Here is a 19,730-nt window from a genome sequence, read left to right on the forward strand (position 1 = left end):
TACATTTCTTCTAGACCATTCTTAGTCACATATTTATCCAATTGAACGATCTCTTAATTTTTAATTGGTATCTAATTGTTTACATTGACTTAATCTAATTACTGATATGGTTTGTTTTATGTCTACTAGTTTACTATTTGCTTTCTATTTCTATCATTTGAGCGACTGTTCCTCTGTTCATTCTTTCTCGCCCCATTTTGGCTTCATTGTTTTTTTTTTATCATTTTTTTTGTCTACTTTGGAACATTTGTTATAAGTATTTGAACTTGTTCTGTGGTTACTCCAGTGACTATATTACGCATTCATACTTTTCATATTGTGTTTAAAGTTAATATATCCAACTTCATGTAACAGAACAAAAGACCTTTTCAGTAGGATAATTCATTTGCCATAGCTATCTTTTGTGCTATCATTGTCATATATTATTTCTACATATTCCAGCTGTAGAATGTAATGTTACTATTTCTTTTTTAAATAAGGGAAAAAAGAGATAGCCTTTTATATATATCTAAATATGTATTATTTCTGGACCTTCTCATTCTTTCCTATAAATTTACATTTTCATATTGTATCATTTCCCTGTAGCCTGAACAATCAATCTTTTATTATCTGTGCTAGAGCAGATTCTCTGTTAAGAAATCTTTCCAGTTTTATTTATTTGGAAATAATCTTTATTTTGCCCTTATTTGTGAAGGATATTTTGCTGAATATAAAACTCTGGATTGACAGTTTTGTAGAATTTTAAAGATATTCTTCCATTGTCTCCACTCTATTGTTTGTGTTGAGAATCTGTCATTATTGAGATTCTTTGGTGTATGGTGTTCCTATTTAAGATTTATTTCTCAGGGCACCTGGGTGGCTCAGTTGGTTGAGCGTCTGACTTCAGCCTAGGTCATGATCTCTCCATTAATGAGTTCGAGCCCCACATCATGCTCTGTGCTGACAGCTCAAAGCCTGGAGCCTGTTTCAGATTCTGTGTCTCACTCTCTCTCTGCCCCTTCCCCACTCCCACTCTGTCTCTCCCTCAAAAATAAACAAACATTAAAAAAATTAAAAAAAAAATATTTACTTCTCTTTTTGGCAGTTTAACTAGGATATATCTAAATAAGGCTATTTTTGTATTCTGCATAAATTTGGTAGAATTTCTCAAATATGTGAATTTGTTTTTTCAACATATCTGTATTTTTGCCATTGCTTTTTAAAAAAAATATAATTTATGTCCTAATCTTTTTGTCTTATTCCTCTAGAACTCAAAATATGTTTGTTATACAACTTGATATGATACTACAGTTCACTAAATACCTGTTCATATATTTCTTTCATTTTTTTCTTTCTTTCAGATAGGATTATTTCTATTTATGTGTCTTTAAGTGCATTAACCATTTACTCTTTAGCATTCAGAATTATGCGTTTTTATTTCATATTGTCAGTTCTGGAATTTATATTTCCTTTTTGTAGTTTTTTTAAAATTTTTATCTTTTGAGGTTTATATATTTTGAGAGAGAGCGAGTATGTGAACAGGGGAGAGGCAGAGAGAAAGGGAGAGACAGAATCCCAAGCAGGCTTTGCACTGCCAGCACAGAGCCTAATGCAGGGCTAGATCTCACAAACAGTGAGATCATGACCTGAGCCGAAATCAAGAGTCAGATGCTTTACCCACTGAGCCATCGAGGCATCTCTCTTTTTTGTAATTTAAATTTCTCTGTAGTGATTGTCTGCTAATCTCAAAATCTGTGTTGCTGAGTTCTGTTTCCACTGATTGCTTTTATGCTTGATAATGTGTATGTTTTCATGTTTCTGCATGTTTGAAATAATTATATACTTGGCATTGTGTTGGATACACTGTAGAGATTCTGAATTGTGTCCTCTTCTTTTAATGGATGCTGAATTTTCTTCTGTAGGTAGTTAGGTAGCAGGATTTTCAGAGTTGTGACATTGAGGCTTTTCTTTCCAGGGAGCAAATTTATTAGTGCTGGCACTGCTCAGTAGGGTTCTTACCGGAAGAACTGAGCTCCAAAGGCCACATGGTGTAGTTTTTATGTATGTTTTTACTTCTTTGTCTCCCATATATGGTGACACACAAACATGCAGTCTGATTAAGTGGTCTCATGTTACAAGGTCATGAGGGATGTTGTCACGTATGCATATAGCCAGGTTGCCTTGTTTTTTTCTCCCCCCCTTAGGGAAGGGACCCTACCACACTAGTAATCATCTTTTTTTGAGTTGAATACAATGTTGATGGGAAGATGTCTTTGAAAACCATATGTCTAATGTTACATACACTAAGAAGCAGGTATGCATTAAAAATCTTGGTTTAGCAATGGTTCTAGAGTGAGAGATAGTCATAAAAGGGACTAAAATGGGTCTTAAATGTATCTGAAGAAGTTCACAGAGACAACCGTGTGTAGCAAAAGGAAGCACACTCTTAATCCCAGAAATAAGAAATGGCATTGATGTTACAAGTTAGGTGGAATTTAACTGAATGGATTGGTTGGGCAGACCAGATTCCTTTATAAATACACAGAGAAATATGAAAATACTTTTTAAAAGACTTAAAAATGTATACATTAAAAAATTGTGCTCATTAAGGAAGACTTATTCACTTTACAAGAGGATTAATTGGGGTCACAGTACCCTGGTGAATTCCCAGTGTAATTGTTTGCCAAAAGCAGATTTACAATGTATCGCCTACATTTGGATAAAGGGAAGGAGAGCGACTGTTCTGTGACTGCTTTGTCTATTTTTTTCTTCAAGCAAATAGACCGAGTCCCAGGGCAACTCACACAGTGATGCTAGCCAAGAGGAGGATGTGGCATTATTTCCAGGGCGACCACTATAGGGTAGAAGAGATCCCTGGGTCCTTCCTTCTTGAAGTCCCATTCCAGAGATCTTGCACTGACTTCTCACCATTTGCATGAACCAAGAGGATGACTTATAAAGGCGGTGGGGAATTCCATATTTAATTCATATGACTCGGTTCAAAAGTACTAGACAGTATAGGATTTGGTCTTCTTGCTTTTGCTTTTCTTGTTTGTTTGATTTTGTATGGGGCACAGACACTTGCATTATTTTTTCCCTCTTTTCTCCCTTAGGGTGTGTTTGGCAAAAAGAAATAGCCTTATTAGAGGAAATTTCATTGTAGATAGTTTTCATTAGCAACAATAAAACAGTAAGTATGGAAATAGGAAACATTTTCAGTGAACCATGTAAAACACTTTGTTTTGTCTTTAGGTCTTTAACACTCACACCTAGAGATACCTGAAAAAATTAGTGATTGGCTTAGAATATACATACATAAAAATATAATTTTTACAGTATCCTCACCTTCCTTAGTACTGAATAAAGTGAGAAATATCCCTCTGGTTCTTAATGTATTTACAGTATAGTGAGGAACAAAAACATATAATGACAAAATGATATTAAGTACCAAGGCAATCTGGCACACATCCTAGACTCAGAAGGGTAGACCTCACCAAGTTTGTGGCATCTGGTAGGCTAGGGAAAGTATTCTAGAAAAAAGTGATGGCCTTGATGAGTCTTAAATGATTAAAGTAAGGGACAGGTAAGTGAATGAGACAACACATCAGGAAAAAAGGAATGACATGAAACATTACAAAATCATATCAAGGAAAACATCTATCACTCTGTTTGGAGTACAATATGGAAGTTAAAGCACAGAGAAAAGGCATGCATTGAAAACATTATTGAATGTAGTTTCCTAGTTTTAAGGCACTAAAGACATTTGCAGCCAAGGAAGGTCATATTGGGGCAATGAATTTGAGGTAAATACATCTGAAAGAAGGGAACACACTTCAGATCAAAAATATAAACCCTAAATAGAGCCTGGTTACTTTATTTAATATAGGTTCAATATTGGGGTGGCATAAAGAAATACATATGAAGTGATAGGACTTTGTGATTGACTCTATGTAGGAGAAAGGAGGGTTAAAAGAACGACCCCCAGGGTTGTAACTCTGATGACTGAGTTGATGAAGGCATGAGGAAATATATAGAAGGCTGATCAGAGAGGAGGAACAAAAGTTTAGTGTGATTGACTTTGAAGTATCCAGAGGAAACCTAGCTAAGGGCTCAGGGAAGAAATGTATGCTGGAGATAACATTTTTAGACTCATAATCATATTGGAGATGGTAAAAGTCATAAAAAGTGCTGTTCACCTTGGGAGGAAAATACAGAATTTTAAATGTTTATTTATTTATTTTTAGAGATTTAGAGCGTGAACAGGGGAGGGGCAGAGAGAAAGAGAGAGAGGGGAGAGAGAATCCCAAGCAGGCTCTGTGCTGCTAGTGCAGAGCCTGATGGCAGACTTGATCATGAACTATGAGATCACTACCTGAGCCAAAATCAAGAGTCAGATGCTCAGCTGACTGAGCCACCCAGGCACCCCAAATAGAGAATTTTAAAAGAGGAGGATCAAAGGTGAAACTCTAGCGGATATCAGAGTTTAGTATATAGGAGTAGAAAAAGAAATACAGAAATGATGAAAACATAGTACTGTGAAGGATAATAAATAGCAGGATAATTCCACAGAGGAGATGAAATGGACTTCATGAAAATTAAAACTTTTTGCTACAAATGACACAATCAAGAAAGTGAAAAGATAACCCATGGATTGGGTTAAAACATTTGTAAATCAGTTGTCTAATAAAGGAATTGTATCCAGAATGCACAGAGCACTTAACCATTCAGAAGTCACAAATTACTCAATGAAAATAGGCAAAGAGTTTGAATAAACAAATGTCCAGAAATTGTATATGAGTGGCCAGTAGGCACATAAAATTGTGCCCAATATGATTAATCATCAGATAAATACAAATCAAAACCACAATGAGATACCACTTTACATCCCCATAAAAGGCTATAATAATAATCTGAAAATACCAAGTGTTGGCAAGGCTGTACAGATATTAACATGCATATATTGCCTGTAGGAATGAACAATGGTATAGCTATTTTCAGAAAGTTTGGCAGTTTCTCAAAAAAATTAAACAGTGTTATTATATAATCCAGCAATTCCTCTCCTAGGTGTATACACAAGGGAATTGGGAACAGATGTTCACATGGGAGCTTTCATATGAATGTTCATAGCAGCATTATGCAAATAGCCAGAACACAGAAACAATCCTAGTGATGAATGGATAAACACAATGTGGTGCATTCCTACAATGGAACATTATTAAAGGAATTAAAAGGAATGAAGTACTGATACATGCTACAACACGGATAAACCTTGAAACAGGAAAGAAACTAGTAATGTAAGACCACATATGGTAGAATTCAATTTATATGAAATGTCAAGAATTGGACACATCTGTAGAGATAGTAATTAGACTGTCAGGGGTTAGGGGAAAGTGAAAAACAAGAGGTATAGTGTGAGTGACTAGTGGGTATGGAGTTTCTTTTGGAGAGATGAAAATGTTCTGGAGTTAGATATTGGTGATTTCATAACCTTGTTGAGTATGTTAAACACTGAATTACACACTTTAGTGATGTTTTAGGTATCTGAATTAAATCTCAGTAAACCTGCTTAAAAAATAGCTACTGTATCTCCCAATCCCAGCATTTTATGGACACCAGCCTCTTGCTGTAACTGCATTGACTTTCTTGATGTCCTTTATCCAGACTTGGGTATGGTTATTGCAACAACTTCTGCTGAGCTCAGTGTTGGGACTCAGCATAGGACATGTGGTTTCAGCTAAGTGAAACTGCTGTCTGCGCTGCTGCATCTTTAAAATTCATATGCCTGTTCTCCGAAGCCATAAAATCAATTCCGGATTTGAGTTTTCCTGTGACAGTGTGGACAGAATGTCATGGGTGATGGAGACTTACAGTCTTGCAATTCCCCAAGAAGAAAAGACTTCTGCCGAACGGCAGATCTATACTTGAATTCAGAATATAATACTGCAATCCTCTAAATCTGCAGGAGTTTCCAAAATCTCACTTAGGCTCACCTTCCAAATGTGCTTTCCTGATGCTTGCATGCCCTTCTAAGTTCGATGTCTTTTTTTTTTTCCCTACTTGCAGAAAATTCACAAAGGCCAACAAACCTTGTGGTTCTTTATTGGTCTCCAATACAGAGGTACAATATAACTGCGAGACACAGTCTAAAAAGAATTCATTCTAATACTCGCCTTTCTTGGTTGACAATCTACAGTTGTCTATTGTTTTATGTTTTATGGCTAATAAAAAGTAATGCAATTTAGGCTGGGGAAGGTCTTTTCTTACATAGGTCTGTTTAAAAAAAATTCCTTCAAAAGAAAGATTATGAAGTGATACAGCCTGAATTTGAATGCTATCTACTAACCAAGTGATCTAGTGACCTTGAGCAAGTGACTTAACCATTCTGAATCTGTCACATCAACTGCTAAAGAGGAGAATAATGGAAATGACTACTACATTTGGTTCCTATAATTAGGACCACAAGATAATGAACTCAAACTTGTTATGTAAACAAATGTGTGTTCCACAAGTATGAGCGTTATTTCCTAGTATAGTTTTTTTTTATTGCTAAGTAGTCATAGGCTTTTGTTGAGTATATAACTCAAATGTTCACCTTTCAAACTAAGCAGGAAATCTATTGTTAGATAACTCTGGCAGGAGCAAACTGAAATACATCTTTTCCTTTGGAGTCAGAGTTCTGTTTTAGCAGAGTGGAGTGCAATTTTTCTTTGTAAATGACATGTTATTCACATGTGAGTTGATTTTATATATGCCTGGTTATATCTATTGTGAATCCTATTGCCCAAGGGACTGGTACCCAGCTTGCAAAAGTTATTATTCATCTATTTTAGTAGTCTGAGGTTTTAAAGCAATATGTGTCCTGTATAAATGTCTTAAACCTCAATCCCATTAAAAGCAAAAACAAAAATCAGTAAAATAGATGGTTAATTCTTTAAACTTGTATCCTCTTTAAAATAAAGCTTTTTAACAACTATTTTTTCCTACAAATCATGTTTCAAAAATTAGATTAAGGGGAGGCTTCATCTAAATTTTACTCTAAGTGTCTTGCCCCTGAAAAAATGGAATGTGAACTGAACGCTCTGGATAGGAATTGCAGTTGACCACCTGACCTTTGCCCCATGGGGTCTTTGGTGCACTCTAGCCGTTACTGAACATCAGCTTTGTGTTGATCACTGGACTACTTGTACCAGGTATAATGTTCCAGGCAACAGTAGGGTTTGCTTAAGATTTAAGACAATGAAATTCTTTGTTAAAAAGAAAAAAAAAAAAATATCCAGCCTAGATCTTACTGGTCTTCAGTTACCTCATTTCTATAATAGGGACAATATTAATTTATATTTCTCTAGGATGTCTCTGGTGAAGATCAAATGTGTTAATGTATAAAGAAGTACTTACAAACATTCAACCAAGAAATACTGTTGGAATATCAAAAATAAACCATGTTTTAAGAACCCTAGAGTGAGCATCTCAGTTGAAGTTCGCTGTTTTTTTTTTTCAGAATTGCTTTTACAGAAATATTATTTTGTATTTGTTTCTAAAATTTTTCTCATTTTCCAAAATAAAGCTTAATATCAGATGTTTATTATAGAAAATATGAAAAATATATTAAAAAAATGACAGAGTCTTCTGTCTTCTGATACCGCCACTTTGAGTTAATTACTGTTAGCATTTTGATGAATATTAGTTATGTGTCCTCACCTGAAGGAAAGGACCCCTTCAGGTGAGTGAATTTGGGCCACCAACTCTAACCCCACTGTCAGCTGCTGGTACAAGGGGACAGCTTGAAATTGGAGGAAGGTCAGAAATCTTCAAAACCACAAGCAGCAGACGTCCTAACTGTCCCGAAACCTCTTTATATTTATATCCACGTTTGCGGCCAAAGAAGCTGGCAGTGGCATTATGGGCTCAGGGTGCGTTTCTGGACACTGCTCACTTCTGCTTCTCTTCAGTCTGCATCAGGCTAATCATTATGCAATTCTAATTAGAATATTTTAAACACTCTTCAGAGCGACGTTTTTCCAAACACTGTGTAATCAGGTGAGGGACACCTGCTTGCGAGTCTGAGCGTGATGGTCTTTCCCAGTGAATTCTGTCTCACATCCTGCCGAGTACTCAGGTTCAATTACTGGAAGGTTAGATTTCTCTCCTTGCCCCCCACCCCTGCTCCGCCCTTCCCCTCCATCCCTTTCCCCGTCCTCAGGGGAAGGGGAATAAATGGTCAACCCCAGGAGGGTGTGCAGTCCGGGGAGCGGGGAGCGCAGCCCGTAGACCCGAGCGCCGGGCCATCGCTGGGAACCCCTCCCTCTCCCCGCGCCGCCTCCAGCGCGAGTGACAACGCGCCCTCCAGGCTCGGGAGCAGCCGCGTGCCGAACAATCCCGGGCAGGGCTCGCCTCGCTGGTGACATCACTGCCGAAGATACTCCCCACTCTCTCAGTGCCTGCCTTCACGAGGCGTCCGTCCGTTTGTCCGTTTCCTTCCATCCGCTGCTGGAGAGGGCTCAGCGCTGCCGGGGACAGAGCCGGGCACCGAGGAGCGACAGGACCCGGAGGAGGAGGGAGAGCAAAGGCAGCGAGGGAAGGAGGACCCCGGCAGGCGACAGCATGAAATTCAGCCCAGCGCACTACTTGCTGCCTCTCCTGCCAGCGCTGGTCCTCAGCACCAGGTGAGTCCAGGAGCGTGAGTGACCTGAGCCAACGGGCGCTGTGGGTAGGGGTAAGTTGGTCCTACCGCAGGTCACCTGTCAGGGCCAAGGACAGGCACTTCAGCTCTTTGCACCTCCCGCCTAAGTTAAAGGATATCTCTGTGGTTCCGGCTCTCAGATCCTTCCGGGAGAATAGAGCCCTTTTCTAGTTATCCTAGTCCTTAGAGAAAGTCTGTGTTCTTACCGGCAAGGGAACCAAGAGCTTTCCCTTTCAAAGAAAATATGTTTCCCTCCAGCCCTAGTAGGAGCAAACAGATAACAGGCAGTAATACCAAAATTAAGGAAATGGGGAGACAAGGAGGAAATTGTCACCAGGCAGTGTATTTATATTAGAGCTGACTTAATAGCCACAGAGTGTACTTAACCTCCTTCAAGTGTGTCTGATTTTAAGGTAGGAGAATAATCCTGGAAGATAGTAAACCTTGTACAAAAGTTCCTGGACTCATGAAATGGCCTGTTTTAAGGTCTTGAGGAAGCTTAGTGGTAGGCATTTTCATGTGGCTGTCCTGTGAACAGGTCTAATTAGCGAACACACAAGGCGATTAAAAGTTAGAAGGCACTCTCAGTGTGCTGATGCAGAGACCCTAGTCAGAAACAATTAAGTACTGTACTTCATCACTGGCCACTGATGGGACTTTAAGCCCCAGCACAGAGAAGCTATTTTTAGTGGAGGTTTAAAATGCAATGGTTGAAAAGAGTTTTGTGACTCCCCACTGTTGATCAAGTCCCAAAGTTGGTGATGGGCTTGCATTCTTCTTCCTCAAGAGAAGCACAAAGGTGGTCTGTTTCATTGCCCGGGACTGAGCCTTTATTCTGTATGCTCTTAACATCATATTGGCAGCAACCTCTTTCCCTTGGCTACTAGAAAATAAAATAACCCTCACAGCAAGAGCTTCGTTTCAAATCTATGTGAATGGAAACATTATCTGATTGTTCATCTGATGGAAAATGAAGAAGGGAAACAGGGTAATATCAAATTAAGAATGAAAAAAACCTCATTATCTATAAAAATGAGGCAGTAAAATTCTGGATTCCGTTTCTAATTTTCACATCCTCTTTCAGATTCTTGTAACCAGACTTTCCTTTTAGAATGAAGACTGTTTGATTTAGCCTTAATCACTGATGAACTTAGTCTTTCCTTGCAGACAAAGCCAGGTGACTTTCCCACAATAAAATAGAATATGAGGTGTGTGTATATATATATATATTTTCTTTTCTCTAAAGGTTGTTTGTCACTTCAGTACACAAAATGCAGATGGTTTCAAAATCACTTTGCTTCCCAGAATTACAGTAACTTGCTCCAATTACAGAACCCATTTTAATATTTGTGGTTAGCTTTAAATGACTCAGTGCAAATTGTACATCAGTTATTTTTTTTTAAGCGTCTTGCCACTTACACTGAACTCTTGTGTTGTAGTTTAATAATTGTAATTTCTAGAAAAGGGAAATTCTCAAAGTTGGACACTCAACTAGATGCCTGTCATCATATGCATAAAATAATAAATATTTAAACAATAGAAACCCTGCCCACAATGATTTTTAAAGACATTGAAAACCCCTAGTGTTCCAAAAGTACATTTGCTTTTTAAGGATGCCATAATTTAAGTGAGTCAGGAAGCTGTATAGTCTCTAGCTTCTGAAGTTTTAGTGTTGGTTACATAATACAAAGAGCCATTATCTTTCTTTTGATGGAATGGTTAATTTTTATTAGAATAAAATTTTAAAATAATCAACATTTATTACAAGAGAAATTAAAATTAGTCATTCCTAGTTTACTTTAGATATGAAACTTCTGCAGTGTTTTTTATGTAAAACGTATGTCAGGTCTTTAAATTTTCCTTCCTGCAAACTCAACAGAAAGAGCAAGCTGGGCTTAAAAAAAGTGAAACTTTGTATAACCAGTGGCGTGTCTTGTTGTGATTGTTGTGTAGAAATTTGTTTTATTGGATATTCAGATTACTTTGTGACAGCAGATTTGACAGTGACTATGGTACTATCAATATGTCATTTTGCAAGAAGAGATTATGTTTTAGTGGTTTCTATCAGCAGGCCATTCTCTTTGTAATATTTAAGGGTTCTTGTAGGCAATGTTTAACGTGCAGGTTAGAACGTAAACTAAATAGGTTTGTAAGAACAGTTGCATTAGTGGAGGTGAGTTTATTGTCCTGCTGAGAAAAATTGTAGCTCAGCCATGAGCACCTGGGGCAGTGGGCTTTCTAGCCAAAGACTTGTTAGTTTCTTAGTCAGTGGTCTTGTATGTGAAGCAGGTGGCATTTCACATGCTTAGGTTATGTTGAAAGCATTAGCACAGGATGGCAGTTGCTAGATATTCTTATATAGCCTTTGGATGTTATCACTTTTATTGTCAAATCTTTTCAAAGTGTGACGAATAAGGATCTGTGGCTCTTCATGCAAAAGAAACAAACCCATGTATTTGTTTCAACATCTCTTTCTCTGGGCAAAGCTCTTTAATACCATCCTATTATATTTCCAAGAGGCTAAAGTTCAGTTGTTTTATAGTAAAGGGATGTGCTCAGCAAAACACATGCTGCAAGTAGAGAAAGATCATTATTATATAATAGTTTCTCTCCACAAGGATGAAAACCCTAAAACGATTTCACCTTTTAAATAGGAATTTTTGGATAGCTGTTTTTGTTTGCTCTTCATCTTTACATCTTTATAACAACTTTAGATGCTAAAGCCTCAAAATGCCATAATTTTCACCATAGTGAACAACACTGATGCCCCTCAAGTAAAGTGAGTTACTTTATCCGTCCTGAAGAAAAGTTAAATGTTCGCCATGAACAACAACCAAGAATTGTCCTCTGTTTCACTGGTAAGCCCCATAGAGTTAAAAAGAGCCATTTAATTTTCTGTACATTGTCTCTCCTGTTTATAAAGTTCATGTAAATTCAAAACAGCAAGTTAATGTTATGAATAATGAAGCTAATGCAGAAACCCATTTAACCTGTGCACAAATAAATGTGGTCAAAGAAAGCAAACATATATTGGTTTAATAGCTTTAGAGTAGAATGACTGTACTTTTTAAATAGTTTCATTCTCTAGAAGTATTAAATTGCTATTCCAAGGCATCCAGCAATTCACTTCAGAAAGAGGTAGTATAGGTATTGAAGAGTAGGGTGAAAAAAATCTTTAGAAGTTCTTGGTGAAAAGGGACCCATGGAGTGCTGGGGAAGGCTTGTGCTTTAGTCTGCTGAACCTCTGTTCCTTTATGCTGTGATTCTACTCTTGATGCCTTTGGTTTATTGAGTTTTAAATGACTTAATGGGGAGAGAAACATGGCAGGGGAGAAGTGAAGGTCTACTGACTTCTGGTGGTTTTCCATCAAGCAAGAACTTTAAGCAGATGGTCGCTTATAGTCCTCACAATAGGAGTCACCTTAGAGGTCTCTCCTGGGCCCTCTGATCAGCAGTCACACCACATGTTTACTCTGGAATCTATTTTTAGATGATACTGTATATTGAAGATGCTCCAGGCTCTTATCTGCTCTATACCTAAATCTAACCTCAGAATCAAGTTGATGTATAGGACAAAGACTAGAATCACAATTAAAACACAATAAGCAGCTTAAAAAAAAAAAACAAACAACTTAAGCAAATAAATTTTTGCAGTCTTCCTTGAACCTCCCCCAAGTTGATATGAGATAATGTGGGTTTATTCTCCCAAGGCCTACACAGAGTGAGTCTTGCCACACATACCTTTATATGACCCTACGTACATTCCTTTCTGATAAGAATTACACACTTCTGTGTAATCGAATTGGAGACAGGTCTTTTCTAGGCTAAGAAAGTATTAACAAACAAATGTTTCTGACTTTTCAAATTTTAATTCTGGACCCTAGTTGCCTGTTTCCAATAGCAATTTTTAAAATTACTTACTAGGGGATTTCTTTATGGATTAAATTTATTTCCCTCATGGCTAATAAGTGACCCCTCCAACATTTATGATATGACCACAATTGTCCCAGACCAAACTCCATGTGATTCAAAAGGAGGAATATGACCTACCTACCAGGAAGCAAAAATCATTGAAACCACTGAGGGGTATGTGGTTCTAACAATACTGTGTTTTCTGAAGTGTGTGGTATGGGTGCTCACGAGCCTGTTTTGACTGACTTCTACAGGAAATCCCTTTAATGAATAGGGCTAAATCATTTAACCTCACTAAACATATTTAATACTGAGTTTTCTTCTCTGCAAAAGCAAACAAGTCCATTTGAACTTCATAACCTTCAGATGTCTTTGATGTTTTCATTATCACACATTAAAAGTGTGTCTGCAGTGTGCCAGTCATTGCATATGGCATCAGGACAATAAGATATTTAGTTCCAGATGTGTGTCCTCCTAACCCAGTCATGCACAGAAATTGTTACGGGTAAGACCAAATTGGATAAATAACAACAAGCATTTTGAAGTTCTAGATACAAATAGAGAAGAGAGTGAATAATGATAGTGGAGGAGTATCAGAAGTAACTTCCACTTTGAAGACAGTGAGGGAAGTAATATATTTTAATTTTAAAACTTGAGTATCCTGCAGCACTTGCTAACTGTGTGATGTTAGCTAAATTTCTTACCTCTCTATCTAGTTATCTCATGTAGAAAATAGGACTACTTATAGAAACTACCTGAGCAGTAAGGACTGAATGAGTTTATTTAGAAGAATTGGCCAATATTTCTTAGAACAGAGTAAGTGATCAACAGGGACTAGGCTGTGTAGGTAATACTATGTTTTAATTATTTTTAAAAACTTTTCGTATCTATGATTGATCAGGACATATCAAAATAAATGAAAACTTGGATACAAGTCAATTGAATGACAGAATATGAACAAGAGTCACAGTCCTCATTTAAAAGTAGGAAAATATTGGCAAAGAAGAGAGAAGCAGTAGCAGAAGTAATGAGGATTACCTCGTTACTAGGCTGCTTCTTTCAAAAGTGTTTTGGTGGCAAAGTGCCTGGATGGTGCAGCGCACTTTGGCAAACACCGTGAAAAACTGTAGTTTATAATTTATCGTATAGAATATGTTTTAGCACAAAAGTACATATTTAGCTACTTGTATATCTGTTTAAAATTTAGTTGTATATATAGCACATCCATCATATCAAATCAAAGCCATGAGCATCAATAAAAAGATGCTTTGAAACTACATAAGAAGGATTGATGTAAAAGGTTAAACAACTTTATTTTCTACTTTTCAATTGATTTCATAATCTGTTGACAATCTATGAAATACAGTTTCTTCTCTTAATTTTTCTAAATATATAACAGATTTTTTTCTACTGAGAACAATTTGAAAACCAGTGATACAGAAGAAACACAACTATGTCTTAAGAGTCATCACATGAGTTATTCCCTAAGCTTTTTGAAAATGACTTTAGAGACCATCTAGTTTCAACTAGTTTGCACATATTTCATCATAAAGTTTTCATAGTTTTGCCAAGAAATTCTGACCACTAAATGAAAAAAAATTTTTTTTGCCATAGATTATTGTGTGTTTGTGAATGTGTGATGTCTATTAATCTAGTGAATCCTGGAAAAGGGTATGATTTGCTGCTGTGGGGAGACAATAAGGCATAGATTATTGTTAAATCTGCATCAAAGAAAGGACACACGTTTACTGGGATGTCTACGAACTTTGCTTCATAATTATAGGAAGCAAAAAATCTTAACTATCACATTCAGATGCAACCTGAAGGTCAACCAAGTAAACAGTGTGCTCTGAGAATGCTTTCATAAACACTGGGAGGCGTCATTATACCATAGGTAGTGATTGCATTGCAATTATGTCTGACTTGTTTGGTGTTGCTTTCGAGTGTTTTAATCTCTTTGAGTGTACTTTAAAGAGTTTGTTATTGGGAAACATACTGTGAATATAATGTTGTGTTCTATTCTAAAGCCCTTCACTTTAGAGATGACAAAACTGAGGTCCAAATTGACAGACTCCTCTAAGGCTGCAGAAGGAAACCAGAACAAGGATGTAACATTGACCCCAATACCCAGTAATCAAGCTATATTTGTACAGTTGGTCCCTACAATATTATCTAGAACTATTGTAGTTATTGTGAAGTTACTCTAAAACAAATTCTCTGAGCACATATACTCATGGTAGAACAACAGGCTTTAGTCAAAGAAAATTACAGCAATGGAGAGTTGTTTGCTTGACTATATTGTTTTTTGAAGAGTGAGATGGCTTAAAAAGAGATCCAGGTCATTTTCAAAACCCAGAGTAGTCATTAATGAGTTCTCACCTTGGTACACAGTTTACTTCTCAAGCAATACACCTCTAATAGTTCCTGTTGATTTTTCCGTTCTATTGTGAAGGTGATATTGTTGATGTCTTTGGGATCTTTTCATTGAATCTAGTTCCAATAAACATAGTTCCTAGCTAGGCATTTGCTTTTATATTCCTTACCTATCAAACCTATGCTGTAACTCTGTGGTATTGTTCAATGGGAAACATACTCAACTATCCTACAATGAATAGTTCCCAGATATGTTAGCATGGAAATTTATGGTGAGCTTTAACACTCCATCTGGTGTTACCTGTCTCTACATTTTCATCATAGCCCGTGAGCAACTTATATAGCATTTTTAGGGTCAGACATACATATTTGTCTTTGGATAGGTTTCTTAACCATTCAGACTTTAATTTCTCATCTATAAAATGGAGAATAATACTGTCTGTCATTTAGGGCATTTAGGATTAAAGAAAATGTACGTAAGTGCTATTTCAGTGCGTATAGCTGTATAGCTGTGTTCCATAGTCTTTAAGAGATCCTAAGACATGTTAGCTATTAGTATCGATAGAGAGTACAATTTAGCGTGTTGATTTTATATTGGACACCTTAAGCAACCGACATTTAATTATTTTATCAAAATTCAAAATAAATTCCTTAAATGAATTGATTTGTATAGCCAAAACATGAAAAACATTTATTTCCTAAGATTTTGCTGGGGGTAGGCAGGGAGGAATTGAGCCCAGTGATTAATCCTTGGGGGAAAAATGGAACAAGAACATGCAATGACTTGCTGCCCTCCAAAATTGTCCTTGCATCTGAGCTAAGGTATTGCTAGGAGCTATTGCAGATTCTGGACCAGCCTTCATCTCCTATCCTTATAGAAGATGTGACTTCCTCCAGCCTATTCTCCAGAGGATTATTAGGGTTTCTAATTTCCTGTCCTTCCAACTAATATTCAAAATACTCTGAGCAGAAGCACTTAGTGAACAAGGTTTACAAGAAGTATTTGCCCTGTCATATGGGTTAAATCCAAAGAATGTGAACTCAAACAGACTTTGGAATAGCCCCACTAGCTACTTGACTTAATGTCAATTAACAACTCTTAGCCACATTTTCCTATCAGTAAAAAAGGTGATAATAATGCTCCTCTGATTTAAGAGTATTTAATAAGATAATGTGTATAAAGAATAGTGTCTGGAACAGAGAAATTCAATATATTTTCAGTCTTATCTGACTGAAGGGGATTACAGCAATTTTACCCTACCAGAGTGTACTTTCATTTCAGAAAGAGCGGTCCCTAATAAATACACACCTGATGCTGGTGTGTGCAAGACAGAGGTATTGGTGAAGAGATTTTAGAGTTCAACCCCATCTTCCCTTATCACAGATGATAAAACTGAATGGAAACTTTATTTTCCTTAGGAGTTCATGAGGATGATTTGAGGCCAAAGTAAAAGCCAATTCTGGATTGTCCTATAACCAATCTCTGTTAGCAACACTGATTTAAACACCTGTAACATCCTCAAGAAAAAAATAAGGAAAACCAGTATGACCTGTCCTAGCTTCTATTTGGAGTCTGAAAGCTCCAAATTATGTTGCTAATAGTTAAACATTAAATACAGTTATTAAATTATATTACCATAATATATTAATGCCTTAAAAGGAAGTTCACGTTTCAAGTTTACCTGAGGATGATGGAACCAAAGAGATCTATCTTAAACTAGGACAACATAACAGCAACAAGCCTTTCTGACAAATTGAGGGCTCTGGATTCTAATAATTCAGTGTTCTCACATGGGGTAAGGTTGCTCCTGACCTCTGCGGAATGGTGAAGGGGCTGGAATGGAAAAGGGAAACAAGAAACTTAGCATACTAAGACTCTGAATGTGGTATGCATGGACAAAGATGGTAGGAGTGAACAAGAATGTCCTCTATCATGTAAGCCTTCCTGTTTTCATTGTTTTTGTTTGTTTGTTACTGTTTTTTAAATGCTCTTCTCTAATGCTTACAGTCATTCATTGGTTGTCTTTGCAGTAAACTAAGCCATTAGCATTGGGCAGGGAAGGGGGCAAAAAAAAAAAAAGATTCTGAATTGTAAAAGAAACAAGACAATGCATGAGAAATTGAAGTGATGTGTTGGCAAGAAGCAAATATAGTTGAGGAAGCTTTATATTGTTGAGAGCATGTAGCTTTTCCCTTCAGATGCCACAAAGTGAAATGTGAGCTCATTCTACAAATAAGTTCATATGAAAATGGGGGCACACTTTTTCTGACACTACAATTTAGAAAAATATTGAAAAGCATCAAATCCTTTTTGTAGTAGTATGTGTCTTTATTTCAATTGGTAATTTTATACAACATGTAAATGACAGTTTCAGCCAATAACTAATTAATTCCCTGGCAGTGTTCTAGGTGCTTACTTTGTTACTTAACCCTTCCTTGCAACTGATTTTACTTATATACCTCTATCAGGAGGGAGGCTGAGTTTTAGACACATTAAATGATTAACCTACATTCTCCCAGCTAGAAAGTGGTTAGATTCTAACCCCTTCATTCTGAGAATTGTTTTATGAATGAACTTATAGCACTGCCATAGAATTCAATTTCTGTATAAATACACAATGAAGAAAAATAATATGTGATATATAAATAATAATGCCAAACTAAACCATTTTGACAAATAACTGTTTTCATGAAGTAGGACAGGCTACGTTAAAAATATTCTTAAAATTACACCTGAAACTGGTATGTCATGTACCCGATATACCTCAATTAGAATATATTAAAAATTAAAAGATACAAATGATCTGATAATAAGAAATCAATTCTTAAATCAGCCCAAGAAATTCATTAGTTTGAAGACCAGTCAAATTGAAGCCTTTATAATAAACACAGAAGTTTGCCAGCTAACATTCCTATTTCCACGTAGAAAACATGTCTTCAGGCACCTTAGTGGCTCAGTCAGTTGAACATCTGACTCTTGATTTCTGCTTGGGTCATCATTCCAGGTTGGTGGCATCGAGCTCCACTCTTGGGTTCAGTGCTGAATGTGGAGCCTCCTGAAGATTCTCTCTTGCTCTTGCTCTCTCCCTTACCCCCTCTAGCCCTCCCCAAGTTCTGGGGAGTTCTAACTCCCCAGAGTTCATGTACTCTGTCTCTGAAATAATAATAAAAACATGTCTTCAGATCAGTGTTTCTCAAAGTATACCCCTTAGTGTACCTAAATTAGAGTACCCTGGGATGCTTGTAAAAAGGCACCTTCCTGGTCACTGCCTAGACATACTAGATTAGATCCCCTAAGAAAAGGAGGAGGGGGCCAAGGAATTTTTGTTTCAACCTGGACCTCAGATGCTTCCCATGTACATGAGAGCTTGGAAAGCGCTGCTCCACTATTTGAGAACTATAGAGTCTCAAACACCTTGCCATCTTCAGCAGTAACACCGTGTGCACATTGCAGCTGAAATCAGGGTGATGGAAATATGGTGATACTTTGCCAAAAACCAAAAAACGAAACACAAAAAACCTGCCTATTTTTACATGGATATAAATTTAAACTTTTTTATGTTTATTCATTTTTGAGAGAAAGAGACAGAGTGTGAGCAGGGGGAGGGGCAGAGAGAGAAGGGAGACGCGGAATCCAAAGCAGGCTCCAGGCTCTGCGCTGTTAGCACAGAGCCCGATGTGGAGCTCGAAGCCACAAACCGCGAGATCATGACCTGACCTGAAGTCTGACACTTAACCATCTAAGCCACCCAGGCAGCCCTACATGTATATAAATAAGTGAATATCTTGGTATCAGTCAAGTTACATGAAAATGATTCTCTGCCTCATTAAAAAAAAAATGCAAAGGGCTGAAAAGAGCTGAGAAAATAGTCAGACTAAATGATATAAAACTGTATTACATGGATTTATCAAGGAATACACTCTATTTAGAATGTCCTGGAGAGTGAGGTAAAATCTTAGAAACTCTGAAAAGAATGAAGCTTTAACTGTATCTCCTGTCGTCCTGTGTTGATCTTTTCAAGTTCTATGACAAAGATGCACTGAAAACCAGGACCTACATATAAGGCTGTGCAAATCCTTACTGTTTTTTACTTGGTGCAGGAAATTAGAGTTTTTCAGATGAAGTAGAAGTAATATTCAGCCTGACAAAAAAGGTTTTGAACCCCCCCCACACACACACACATGCTACATTAAATGTACATATACATGTACACACATGTACATTTCTGGATTAAGCAGAATGTACAGCTATGCTAGCCGTATTGTGGCAGTTCTTTTCCACTCTACAGTTTCAGTTCTGGAATAACAAAGGAATCAAAAGATGGTATAATACGTAATAGCTCACAATCACAGAAAACCTTAAACCAAGTTAAGCCTCATAATAAATTTGTGAGGTGGTTCCTGATGTTGCCTTCAGTTTATATATGTGGAAACTAAGGCACCTAGGGGTTAGGTTACCTGCCCAAGGTTATAAGCCCATAAGTGGATTCTGAATTAAAAGGACAAATAGCACTAGAGCCCATGCTCTTAATTACTATGCTACAGCGCCTCCTAGCGTGTGATGGAAAGCACTGGAATGAGCCAGTGTCGGCTTGCATCCCTCTCATGTGTGGCTTCTGATTTATATAGTGAGAAAAGGAAAGAAAAATGTAGCGTGCTCTGAGGTATCCCCTAAGCTCACAACTAAAGTTCTAACTAAAATAATGTATGGTGTATTTTGCTCTCATCGTGAAAGAAAATAATAATATTTGTGTGATGTTGCCTTTGCTTGTGGATGTTGTTTTCC

The 19,730-nt window shown here is 37.1% G+C and overlaps 1 protein-coding gene across 3 annotated transcripts in view; it reads left to right on the plus strand.

The window, feature by feature from the left end:
- The first annotated feature begins 8,394 nt into the window (after positions 1-8,394).
- LUZP2 (leucine zipper protein 2) overlaps positions 8,395-19,730 on the plus strand; it is a 495,099-nt gene continuing 483,763 nt past the window's right edge. For 2 of the 3 annotated variants that reach the window (XM_042958954.1, XM_042958955.1), the window contains exon 1: positions 8,481-8,642. In XM_042958954.1, coding sequence (XP_042814888.1) covers positions 8,581-8,642 — 62 coding nt within the window. In that variant the 5' untranslated portion in view covers positions 8,481-8,580. Of the gene's footprint in view, positions 8,643-19,730 lie in introns of all 3 variants that reach the window. The other variant, XM_042958956.1, reaches the window with a different exon arrangement.

Source organism: Panthera tigris, chromosome D1 (assembly GCF_018350195.1).
Source record: "Panthera tigris isolate Pti1 chromosome D1, P.tigris_Pti1_mat1.1, whole genome shotgun sequence".
Taxonomy (NCBI): domain Eukaryota; kingdom Metazoa; phylum Chordata; class Mammalia; order Carnivora; family Felidae; genus Panthera; species Panthera tigris.